The sequence below is a fragment of the Myotis lucifugus genome, unplaced genomic scaffold (assembly GCF_000147115.1).
Source record: "Myotis lucifugus unplaced genomic scaffold, Myoluc2.0 scaffold_493, whole genome shotgun sequence".
In the NCBI taxonomy this organism is placed as follows: Eukaryota; Metazoa; Chordata; class Mammalia; order Chiroptera; family Vespertilionidae; genus Myotis; species Myotis lucifugus.
In genome coordinates this window covers 264,446-275,560 of record NW_005871541.1, presented here as the reverse complement: position 1 = coordinate 275,560, position 11,115 = coordinate 264,446, and the positions used below count along the sequence as shown (strand labels likewise).

Genomic DNA, 11,115 nt, shown 5'->3' with positions numbered 1-11,115 from the left:
CTTTGCCCCCCCCCGCGCCCTAAACACGGCCCTCCTCCCGAGGACCCCGGGGGATCGGGCGCGCCGAACAAATTCTTTTCCCGACCCGTAGGGGAGGCAGCAGCGGCGGCGGTGACCCTGGGGGCTCTACCTCCGGCCCGGTCGGCAGCACCGGCGGGAAAGTGTCAGTCGGAGCCATGGGTGGGGGCGTGGGGACCTCGAGTTCCGGGGGTGGCCCCAGCAGCAGCGGCGGAGGAGGCAGCGGCGTCCCCAGTGCGGGCACCAGCTTCCCGCCGCCCGGAGTGAAGCTGGGCCGTGAGTACTAGCGGCGTCCGTGGTGGGTGGAGATCAGGGTCCCTGAAGCCCCTCAGTCATCGATCAGGTTCTTCCATCTGCCCAGATAAGAGTGCGAGGTCACTGCCACCTAAACTGGGATCTGAGCTCTCCCCCTCCAAGAGAAGGGTTGAGGGGGTTACCATCACTTGGAGTTTAGGCTTAGAGTGAGTAACCCTCAAAGAAACTGGGGTCACAGGTTTCTGTTCTTCCAGTACCGAGGTCTTGGGTTCTTGAGGCTTAAAAACAGGGCTCTGACGTTGCCATCCATTAGAGAACAGGATCAGGGGTCATCGTCGCTTACAAATGGGGCTCAAGGGTTATTGTTCCCAAAGAGGGTAAATAGGAGGAGGGGGCTCTGAATTTGCTTCCCTTTAGAAGATGGGAATTTGGAGTGCATATTACTTAGAAGCAAGTAACTGTGTTTCCAAAGAACAGGGCTACAGCTTTCCAAACCTGGTACCCAGGTCGTCTTCCCCTTTAAAGCACAAGGCCTGGTATCATAACCTGTCCATAATATGTAGAACTTTACTCCCAATGGTGAAAATTAATAGTTGCTACCTCTTAGAAATAAGGCCAGATTGGGAGTCAGCATGCTCTTCAGACCTAGTCATAGTTATTGTTTTTCAAAAACATGGCTTGGTGGGTCTCCTTTCACATAAATGGAAGGGGGAGGGGGAGGGTTATAGTTCCCATAGATAGGGATTTGGGTTATACCCTTTTATTATTGTGAGGTGTGTTAGCGGCTCTGGAAAAATAGCTATGTAGGATCACCTCTTCCAAAAGAAGGCGTCAACTGGTCCCTCAAAATGGATTTGACTTATCAGTGACCCCTTTTCTTAGGGGAACCTTCCATCAGTTCCCTGAAGAAAAAGGGATCACTATCCCCAAAGAATGCCACCACAGTTTGCTGCCATTCAGAGCCTGGAACTGGGAATTCGTTTTCCTATGAAGCACTGAGGCTGGGCTAGCCCTCTGATCGTACAGATCAGGTTCACTAGTCTCAATTTAGTGCTGATCTATTAAGGACCACCCACATACAGGAAGGGGTCTGGGACTCTGGATCACACAGAGGAGGTCAGGTCAGTGCCTTCTCTAACCTCAAAGCATTTGGGTAAGGGCAAATTGTCCCCCAAAAGTGAGAGGGGGCACTAGTACTCACGCCAGGAGGAGTCATTTATTTCTGTCACCAAAAACCAGTGGTGAAGTTTCCAGCTCCACCAGGGAGGACATAGAGGTCACCCTCCCCTGAGCTGCGAGGGAGGTTAGTGCTTTCCTAAAGTAGAAGTACCTCAGGGTTACCGCTCTCTTCAGTGGACGAGTTTAGGCCAGGCTTTCCCCAGTCGGGAGGGACCAGAGGGCAGTGAGCTTGGATGCATTCAGTATCTGGAAGTGTCAGTGTCTCTTAAGACCAAGAAGACCCAATGGTTTGCTGCTTAACTAGAAGTGGAAATTAGGGGTCAGCAAGAGTTTTAGATGTCAGTGTCTTCCATTATGGGAGGAGGGACAAGGAAAAAGGGACGAAGAGGCCCCAGAGAGCTTCCTGTGGAGACTGTCCTCCCCTCCACAGCTCCAGGATAGGGAGGGGGCCAGAGGGGAAAGGTCAGTGGATATTGTGTCTCCTTTGTTCCCCAGGTGACAGCGGGAAGGTGACCACAGTGGTAGCCACTCTAGGCCAAGGCCCGGAGCGCTCCCAGGAGGTGGCTTACACAGACATCAAAGTGATTGGCAATGGCTCATTTGGGGTTGTGTACCAGGCACGGCTGGCAGATACCAGGGAACTGGTAGCCATCAAGAAGGTTCTCCAGGACAAGAGGTTCAAGGTACTTGGTGGGAATGGGGACAAGGAGGCTTAACTGGGCATGACTGGTGAGAGCTCCAGCAAGAGCATTGGCCTTGGGTCCCACAGGGGATGTGAGCATGGGCCAGAGGAGAAGGGGGAAAGCAGGGAGTGAGTGGTGTGGAAGATGGGAATATAGTTTCCAGGAAAGCCCAGAGCTGACAGTTTATTGGGCTTTTGCTCTTTGTAAATGCTTTTGGCAGGCAAGTTCTTGTTTAATAAAGATTGTGTGGAGGTGTAAGTATTGTTATTCCCATTTTAAGTAAGCAGAAACTGGAAACAGACTCAGATAAGAGAATTGCCAGAGGTCAAGACTAGATTCTGATTCTTAAGCTCTCCATCTTAACTTAATTACTAAGTTAAGCTTCTGCTCAGAGCAGAAAGGAAGCAAAGGTCTTGTCTCACTCTGCCCTAGGTACTTGGCGAGTGCAGGGTAGAATTCAGCCTGCCCAGTGCTCACCGAACCACACGCCTTGGTGTGGGTCTCTGCCTTCCTGAAGAAGGGGTGTCCATTCATCTAGTGCTGCCCTGTGAGCTAGTGGATACCCAGGGAATGAGAAGGAGCTGGAGGAGTGGAAGTTGAGGGATAATTGGTTTGGAAGGATGGCATTTTGGAGGCTAGGCTAATCTGGAAATAGCCTACACTGGGAGGGAAACAGGTCAGGCCCTGGGTCCTAGCAGTGAGTAGTCTCAGGGGCAGGAGGAGCTCCAGGGTATTGGTCAGAATTTGATTAGTGTTGCCTCCCAGAAGTGAGAAGGATCTGAGGATGGGGAGTTTTGAGGCCCCAGAGGGAAACAGAGAATAGGGAAGAATGCTGAGACCAGGCCTTCTGGGAAGAGGCTGAGGCTGGGTCCTTTTTGGGAAGATGAGAATTGGGAGCCTGGAGTCTGGGACACAGGATCCAAGCCAGGGCTCAAGGACCAAGATACAGCCAGGGAAACAATAGGGAGGAGTGGGGACTAGGGTGGACTGGATGGCCACTACTTGTCTGTTGTTGCTTGTGCCATGCAGGGAGGTGGACCTCATGGGGCCATATCATCTGATTTTTCAAGAGAAGCTGCAAAACTGGATTTTGATTTTAAATCAAACATTTAAAAAAGCAATAAGTTGAACATTTAAAAAAAGTGGGCTGAAGAAAGCACATCTGTGATCTGGGTTTAGCCCAGAGACCTCCAGCTTGTGTGAGGGGGATGGATTGCAGATAAGGAGTTGGATAAGGAGTTAGGGGCTGCCCCAGGGGGACCTGGGACATAGGGAGTAGTAACCGCCTAGCTCTGTTGGTGGGAATGGGGGAGTAGGGCTGTGGTGAAAGGTGCTAGGGAGGGGAGGAAAGACAGCTGGTGGTTTTCTGAGGCTCTCTCCCTTTGCCTCTAAGAACCGAGAGCTGCAGATTATGCGGAAGCTGGACCACTGCAATATCGTGAGGCTGAGATACTTTTTCTACTCCAGTGGGGAGAAGGTGAGACCTCAGGGGTAGGGGGAGTCCTTCACTTTCACTCCACCTATTTTCCTGCCTGCCTTTCTCATGACTGCTAGTCCTTCCCCATTTCCCCTAAACCTTCCATCCCCCCTTCCTTGCAAGCTCTTTCTTCACAATGCCTCACACCTCTCCTTTGCTCTCCGCAGAAAGACGAGCTTTACCTAAATCTGGTGCTGGAGTACGTGCCCGAGACAGTGTACCGGGTGGCCCGTCATTTCACCAAGGCCAAGTTGACCATCCCTATCATCTATGTCAAGGTGGGCAGGCAGGCAGGCTTCTGGGGCCCAGGCCCAGGAAGCTAGTGGCTCCGAATCCTCCTACCTTCTGTGGGTTCCCTCGTTCTCCAAGTTTATGTTGGTCCTTGGAGGTCTCGTGTTCCCTGCCCTTGTTTCCATACCCCCAGAGATGGAGCTCGCTAAATACAGGGTAGCCCATCCTGAGGCCTGACTGAATCAGGGAGGCAGGCTGACTGGGGCTGGGGAGGCTGCAAGGTACCTGCTTGGGTCTATACTGGGAGCCCAGTGACAACAGTGGTATTAGAGGCAGTAGCTCAGAATCAGGTGATGGTGACAGAAAATACAGCGGTCGGACGCACTGAAGTCTGGGAGAGGAGTGGAAAGGACGCAGGGTTGGAGGAAGGTTAGTGTCCACAGAGCCAAGAGAGCAGGCACCTTCATCCATTGTCTCTAGTTCATTCCCCAATGCCTGGTGCTGAGTCCTGAGAGTTCCTATCCCTTTGTAGGAGTTTGAATGAATGAATGAGTGAGCCTAGTGATGATGTGGAGAACAAAGGCTGGGGCAATGCTGCATTGGGAGGAGGTGGCTGGGTCCAAGTTTACTTGAGGTCGCTCGAGGGCCCAGTTGCTCCTGGTGAGCCCTTGCAAGCTCTTTCTTAGGGGCTCTGCTAGTGGTTGGTGCTATGGGACCTCACTCCCGGGGCAGGGAGTTCTCCAGTGCGGTGACTCTGTCCTGGGCTGCCTGTGTGTCAGGCCCTGCAATGAGCAATTTCAGAGGCCCAGTTGACTAAGACACAGGCCTTGCCTTTGAAGCCTCTCAGTTTAGCAGGGTAGACACGTGAGAACTATAAAACCACTAGCAACTGCCTTCCTAGAAGGGGCACAGGGAATTCTGGAAACACAGAAGGCCCCCAGCCTCGCCTGCTTGGGGCGAGAAGGATCAAAGAAGGCTTGTGGGAGGAGACCAGGCGCAGGGTGAGAAAGGGCAGCTCGAACAGAGGAGAAGGCCCAGGAAGCAGGCCTAAGCAGTTATTACTTGCCAGGCCCTGTGAGGCAGTGATGAAAACACAAAAGTCACTGCTCTCTTGGCACTTAGGTGCTAGTCAGTCAATGGGAGAATGGCAAGAACACCCAACTGGAGAGGGGCTGCTTGTGGGTGGTTTGACTGGTGCCGTGGTCGGCAAAGGGTGGCTCGCGAGCCACATGCGGCTCTTTGGCCCCTTGAGCGTGGCTCTTCCACAAAATACCACGTGCGGGCGCGCACGTACAGTGCGATTGAAACTTCGTGGCCCATGCACAGAAGTCGGTTTTCGGCCTGGGCGAGTCTGTTTTGAAGAAGTACTGTTGATATTTGGCTCTGTTGACTAATGAGTTTGCCGCCACTGGACTGGTGGATAAAAAGCTGAGCCCTTCCTCCAGCCAGTGGATTTGGAGAAGCTGAGTGCCTGGCTCCCAGCCTCTAAAACAAGGTCTTCCTGATGTCTCTATCTTATTCATCAGGCTTCTGCTGAGGTATGGGATTGAAACAGGAGTTCTCAGTGTGGACCAGAACCATCACTGGGAGCTGCTGCAGAGCCCCATCCTGAACTTACTGAATCTGAAACTCTGGGAGTGGGGCCCAGAAGCCCCTATTTTTAACAAGGCCTCCAAGTGATTCTGGTGCACACTAAAATTTGAGAACCAAGGGGCCACCGAAGGATTTTCAAGTTGGAGCCAGGGCCTGGAATGGCTCTTCTGGCCAAGAGGGTGGAGCAGTGAGTGGCATGCTCTGGGGAGAGCTGGGCTGGAATTCTGTTCCCTTCCTGTCCCAGGTATACATGTACCAGCTCTTCCGGAGCTTGGCCTACATCCACTCCCAGGGCGTGTGTCACCGTGACATCAAACCCCAGAATCTGCTGGTGGACCCTGACACGGCTGTCCTCAAGCTCTGTGATTTTGGCAGGTAGGCCTGACCTGGGGTGTGTTGAGTGGCTGAAAGGGTGAGGAAGGACCCCAACCTTCGTCTGTGTTTACTCTTGCTCACCTCTTCCCACAGTGCAAAGCAGCTGGTCCGGGGGGAGCCCAATGTCTCCTACATCTGTTCTCGCTACTATCGTGCCCCCGAGCTGATCTTTGGAGCCACTGATTATACCTCATCTATTGGTCAGACTTACGGGAGGCTGGGGGTGGGGATGGCAGTCATGGCAGTTTTTGAGTTTTGTGTGTGTGTGCCAGGTTTGGCGATAAAAGCTTAATGTTTATTCTTTTATGCCGTCCTCACAAATTTAGGAGGGCGATATTGTCTTACGCTCCTTTACAGATGAGCAGTCTCAGGCTTAGAGCGGTGAGGCCACCTGCCCGCAGTCACACTGCTAGGACTGGGCAGGGCTGGGCTTTGAAAGCTGACCCAACTCCAGAGTCCATACTGACACCGGAACCTCCCAGTTAGCCGTCTCTTCTCATCCAGGGGGAGGGGCTGATGGTGACCTTTGGGGAATCTGAGGTGGGCCATGAGGGTATGACCTGCTCACAGGCCTCTGTATTCCTCCCAATTGGTGGGGATGACATTGCCACCTTCCAGGCATGAGGAGAGGGCATGAAGGGTTTGGAAGAGAACATTCATCAGCCGGTGTGAGGGAACTGCCTGGTCCTTAGGTGTGAATTTGTCATAGGGCTCAAGGTACAGACCAGGAAGGGGAAGAGTACAGTACAGTCAGGCAGACCTGTACAGTCAGGCAGACCTGGAGGTCAAAGTCAAGACTCCAGGGTTCCTAAACTGTATGATCTCAAGCAAGGTGGTTCCTCTCTGATCATAAGGGATGGAAGTGTTTGTGAGGGGTGGGCATGGTAACCCTGACCCTCTCCCATTCCCCCTTCAGATGTGTGGTCAGCTGGCTGCGTACTGGCCGAGCTCCTCCTGGGCCAGCCCATCTTCCCTGGGGACAGTGGGGTAGACCAGCTGGTGGAAATCATCAAGGTGAGGGCAGAGCCAGGTGGGCAGAGGTGGGGCTAAGTGATAGGGGTCTTGGCTCAGACCCCTCCTTTCCTACAGGTGCTGGGAACACCAACCCGGGAGCAGATCCGAGAGATGAACCCCAACTACACGGAGTTCAAGTTCCCCCAGATTAAAGCTCACCCTTGGACAAAGGTAGGGCAGGGCTAGGGGCTCAGATAGCATGGCTGAGGTCCCCATAGGAGGCCAAGTGGTCTGGGGATCTGGCATTGGAGAGGGTCAGTGACTTTCATTAGATTTCAGTTGATGGAATTTCCAGTAATCTGAAAGTTGAGGACCCACAGTAGATTCAAGAGCCCTACTTTTCTAGTGGGGAAACAGACTTACAGCAGAGCCCATGCAGTCATGGTGGGCTGCTCACCTGATACAAACTGAGCTTCCCTCAGTGGCGGTGTCTCAATTTCCTCATTTGGGAAGTAGGTTTGTGAGAGGTGGGCAGTCATATTTGCTGCAGGCATTGTGGCGGTGAGGTGCAGGAGCATGCAAGTATCCAGGGCCTCACCCTTGTGACTTCTGTCTCTCTCCTTCTCTCCAGGTGTTCAAATCTCGAACGCCACCCGAGGCCATAGCGCTCTGCTCTAGCCTGCTGGAGTACACACCGTCCTCGAGGCTCTCCCCATTGGAAGCCTGTGCCCACAGCTTCTTTGATGAACTGCGATGTCACGGAATCCAGCTCCCTAACAACCGCTCGCTTCCCCCCCTCTTCAATTTCAGTCCTGGTGGTGAGGGCACAGCCTGGGGTCTGGGGAACTGGAGGGGCAGCCAGTAATTGTGGAGAAGAGCTTGGTGTTGAAGACAGGAGTGGGGAGTTGAGGGTGGGTGACAAGGCAGGCCTGGGGCATGGGAGAGGCCCCCATGGTTCAAGGAAACCCAAACCTGATTCACCCGTGCCCTATGATCTGTGCTAGGCTCTTTACAGTTTTTCCTATTAAGTACTCGATGGCTACATGTGTCTGCAAACACTGGCCTTGCCAAGAGCTGGGTTCCCCATTCAGTGCCCTTTTCTAACTCCAATTGGGTCTGCAGATGTCCTGCCCTCTGACCAGGCATGTCCATTCCTGTCTCTAGAACTCTCCATCCAACCATCTCTCAACGCCATTCTCATCCCTCCTCACTTGAGGTCCCCGGCGGGCACTGCCACCCTCACCCCAACCTCACAAGGTAAGTCAGGGTAGAGCAGCATTTTTCAGCTGGGGGGAAAGGGACTGTTTTCACAGCCTCTCAGTTTCCTGTAAAAATTACAGCTTGATGGTATAGAAAGCATATTTTACAACATGTGAATGGCCACTTGTGTTGGGTATTATTGCCTATGTTTGTGTTGAAATGCTAACTAGAAAGCCAAAGACATGTTTGGGCTATACAAACAAACAGTTGAATTTGTTGCGCACATTAACAAATTGGGGCCCTGACTGGTTTGGCTCAGTCAGTAGATAGAGCGTTGGCCTGCGGACTGAAGGGTCCCAGGTTCGATTCCGGTCAAGGGCATGTACCTTGGTTGTGGGCACATCCCCAGTAGGTGTGTAGGAGGCAGCTGATCGATGTTTCTCTCTCATCGATGTTTCTAGCTCTCTATCCCTCTCCCTTCCTCTCTGGAAAAAAAAAAATCAATAAAATATATTAAAAAAAAGTTGGGGCCATTTCATTTACAAGTCCAGGTTTCCTGTTTCTCCTGGGGAAGAAAATCAGACGGGACAGCAGTGGGCCTGCCTTTCCTCAGGCCCTTTGGCATTTGAGTTTGCAACCATGGATCTAAAGTGACAGCTTTCAATTTCAAATGTAGCATCTTACATGGACTTCCTGCTTGTGGAGGTTTTTTTTTTTGGGGGGTGGGGGGTGGGGTGGGTGTTTGAAAGGCAAAAGCTAACTGGTCTGCTTCTTTCTCCTTTTCAGGTTTAAGTGAGGCTCAGACCGGCTCAGAATGGCAGTCAGCCGAAGCCACAGCTCCCCTCACTAACTCCTCCTGAGGGCCCTGCCAACTACCCTTCCATCTGGGAGCCCCAGGTGGGGCTGGGAAAGGGGGGCCATAGCTCCTGCCCTGGCTGGGCCCCTAGACTAGAGGGCAGAGGTAAATGAGTCCCTGTTCCCTCTTCCTGTTCCTTCCTCACCAGCCTCACCCCTATGGTGGGCTTTTTAAGAGGATTTCAACTGGTTGTGGGGAGGGAAGAGAAGGAAGGATGGATGGGGTTGGGGGCATGAGGACCTCCTATCCCTTGGCCCCCTTCCCTCCCCCCAGACCGCCCTTCTCCAACCCACCCTCCCTTCCTGTGTCCCTTGTAAATAGAACCAGCCCAGCCCATCTCCTCTCCTCTTTCCTGGCCCCTGGGTGTAAATAGATTGTTATAATTTTTTTCTTAAAGAAAACGTCGATTCGCACCGTCCAACCTGGCTCCTCCCCCTCCTACAGCTGTGTTCCCCTCCTGTCCTCTGCCCTAAGGTCTCCTCCCTCCTCTCCCCACCCTGGAGGGCTGGGTTAGGGATGGTGGGGGGATCCTGATGTCTTAGTTTCCACAGTAAGGTTTGCCTGTGTACAGACCTCCGTTCAATAAATTATTGGCATGAAACCTGCTTCTGTCTAGCTGTCTTTTTCCAGAGGTGAGGGAGGTGTCTGGTGGGCTGTCCTGGGACAGGAGTGGGCTGTATCTCAGGTGGGGGACAGGGTAGGGTGAACCCAAACTGGGCCATCTGAGGCCTGAATCTGGATCCTGGCTGAGGGGCCCAACCTTCCTGTGTGAGGATGAACTGGTCTGGTTTATATGCTGCAGAGGCCTGGGAGGAGCCTGCCCCCTGGTCTCAGGTCGAACCATTTGCTTCTACCCAGGGAGGGAGAGCTGGGATCAGAGAGGTCATGGCCATAGACTAAGTGGCAGGGTCAAGACTTTAACAAAGCTCTGTCTCAGCCCCTGCTGCTTCAGAGTCTGGAGGACACAAAACTTAGCCTGATGTAAACTTAAAAAAAATCTTTTTGTTATGTTAATCTTCACCTGAGAATATTTTTCCATTTATTTTTAGAGAGTGGGAGGGAGGGGGAGAGAGAGAAACATTGATTGGTTGCCTCCCTCACATGCCCCAACTGGGGCTAGGGATCAAACCTGTGGTGCACAGGCTGATGCTCTAACCACTGACCCACACAGACCAGGGCCTGATGTAGACTCTTAGTGGGCATGCATGGGGGCAGAGGTGCTGTCCCCAAACCCTAGCAGATCCCCAAGCCTTCATTTCCAGGTCTCAAACAGGGCTCACACCTGTTGGGAAGTGACACTCTGGGGAAGGTTAAGGCAGAGAGCCTGGCCTTTATCCTCACTTAGAAAACATGCTGGGGCCAGACAGGAGGACCACGGGCAGAGGGAAATGGCACCTCCTCCACATGGTGTCAGCAGTAGGTGAGGGCAGAGGCTGCAGAGGAAGAAGGGAATCTGGGAGGAGCAACCAACATGTGCTCCACTGGTGAAGAGAGGTGTTAGAGAGGGAGTTCAAGGACGTCTGTAGTGTCTGCTAAAAAGCCCCACAGGCATCTGTATATTGCCCAATAAATCCCTGAGCCTCCCTGCTCAGAACCATTTGGGCATCACCTTTTTTGTATGATGAATACATACATAAAGCATGTGGACCAGAGGAGAGGAGGAGGGCTGGCCTGGGTGAGGGGACCTGTGGTCGGGCTGCTGGGGACGCCTTCCCTTACATCTGGTCAGCCATGAGGTCACCGTCCCTCACCCTCCTCCTATCCCCATGGTCTGTGCCCAGCTCTGGCCTGTTCTCTCCCTCCTGGACCATCTTTAATCTTCCCCATAGCCCCACCCTGACCCCAAGGAGCCCACCCCTTCTTGCACTGCTCCAATTTAGCCCAGCTTCAAGGCCTTCCCAGGTCTAGCCCTCCCAGACAACCCTGCTTCACTCTGCCCCATTCCCTGACCTGCCATATATCATGTTTAGAGAGGGAAGAATTGTCACCTCAAGGAACCTTTGAAAACACTGGGGATCCCTTCCTGCTCCCAAGGCCTTTGATCTTTTGAAAGACTCCCCCCCCCCCGCCCCCCCAAACCCCAACTGCTCTGTGACACTGGCTCACCTTTCCTCCTGTTATAATGAATCCTCCTCTGAGCCCCCAGCTCCTGCAAGGGTTTCAGGTCGCAATCACTCAATAGCACTGGTTATGGACATGGGCTGAAGGGCCCCATCTAAGTGCACGTCTCAGCAATGCCTTTGCCTAGCTGTGAGACCTTGGGCAAGTCTCTGCCCATTTTCTTTTCTTTCTTT

The 11,115-nt window shown here is 53.0% G+C and overlaps 1 protein-coding gene across 2 annotated transcripts; it reads left to right on the top strand.

Annotated features, from left to right (window-relative positions):
• Window positions 1–134: 134 nt before the first annotated feature.
• On the top strand, window positions 135–9,426 carry GSK3A (glycogen synthase kinase 3 alpha). Of its 2 annotated transcripts, none has more exons than XM_014445995.2 (12): window positions 135–294; window positions 1,948–2,135; window positions 3,529–3,612; window positions 3,780–3,890; window positions 5,681–5,811; window positions 5,905–6,011; window positions 6,728–6,825; window positions 6,901–6,996; window positions 7,397–7,583; window positions 7,930–8,022; window positions 8,752–8,862; window positions 9,219–9,426. In XM_014445995.2, exons 1-11 carry the CDS (start codon window positions 177–179, stop codon window positions 8,823–8,825), a joined length of 1,287 nt encoding a protein of 428 aa, XP_014301481.1. In that variant the 5' UTR covers window positions 135–176; the 3' UTR covers window positions 8,826–8,862; window positions 9,219–9,426. The 2 variants fall into 2 exon arrangements, 1 of the variants encoding a protein (XP_014301481.1); XR_001345561.2 differs by having other exon boundaries at window positions 136–294; window positions 8,752–8,926.
• The last annotated feature ends 1,689 nt before the right edge of the window (window positions 9,427–11,115 follow it).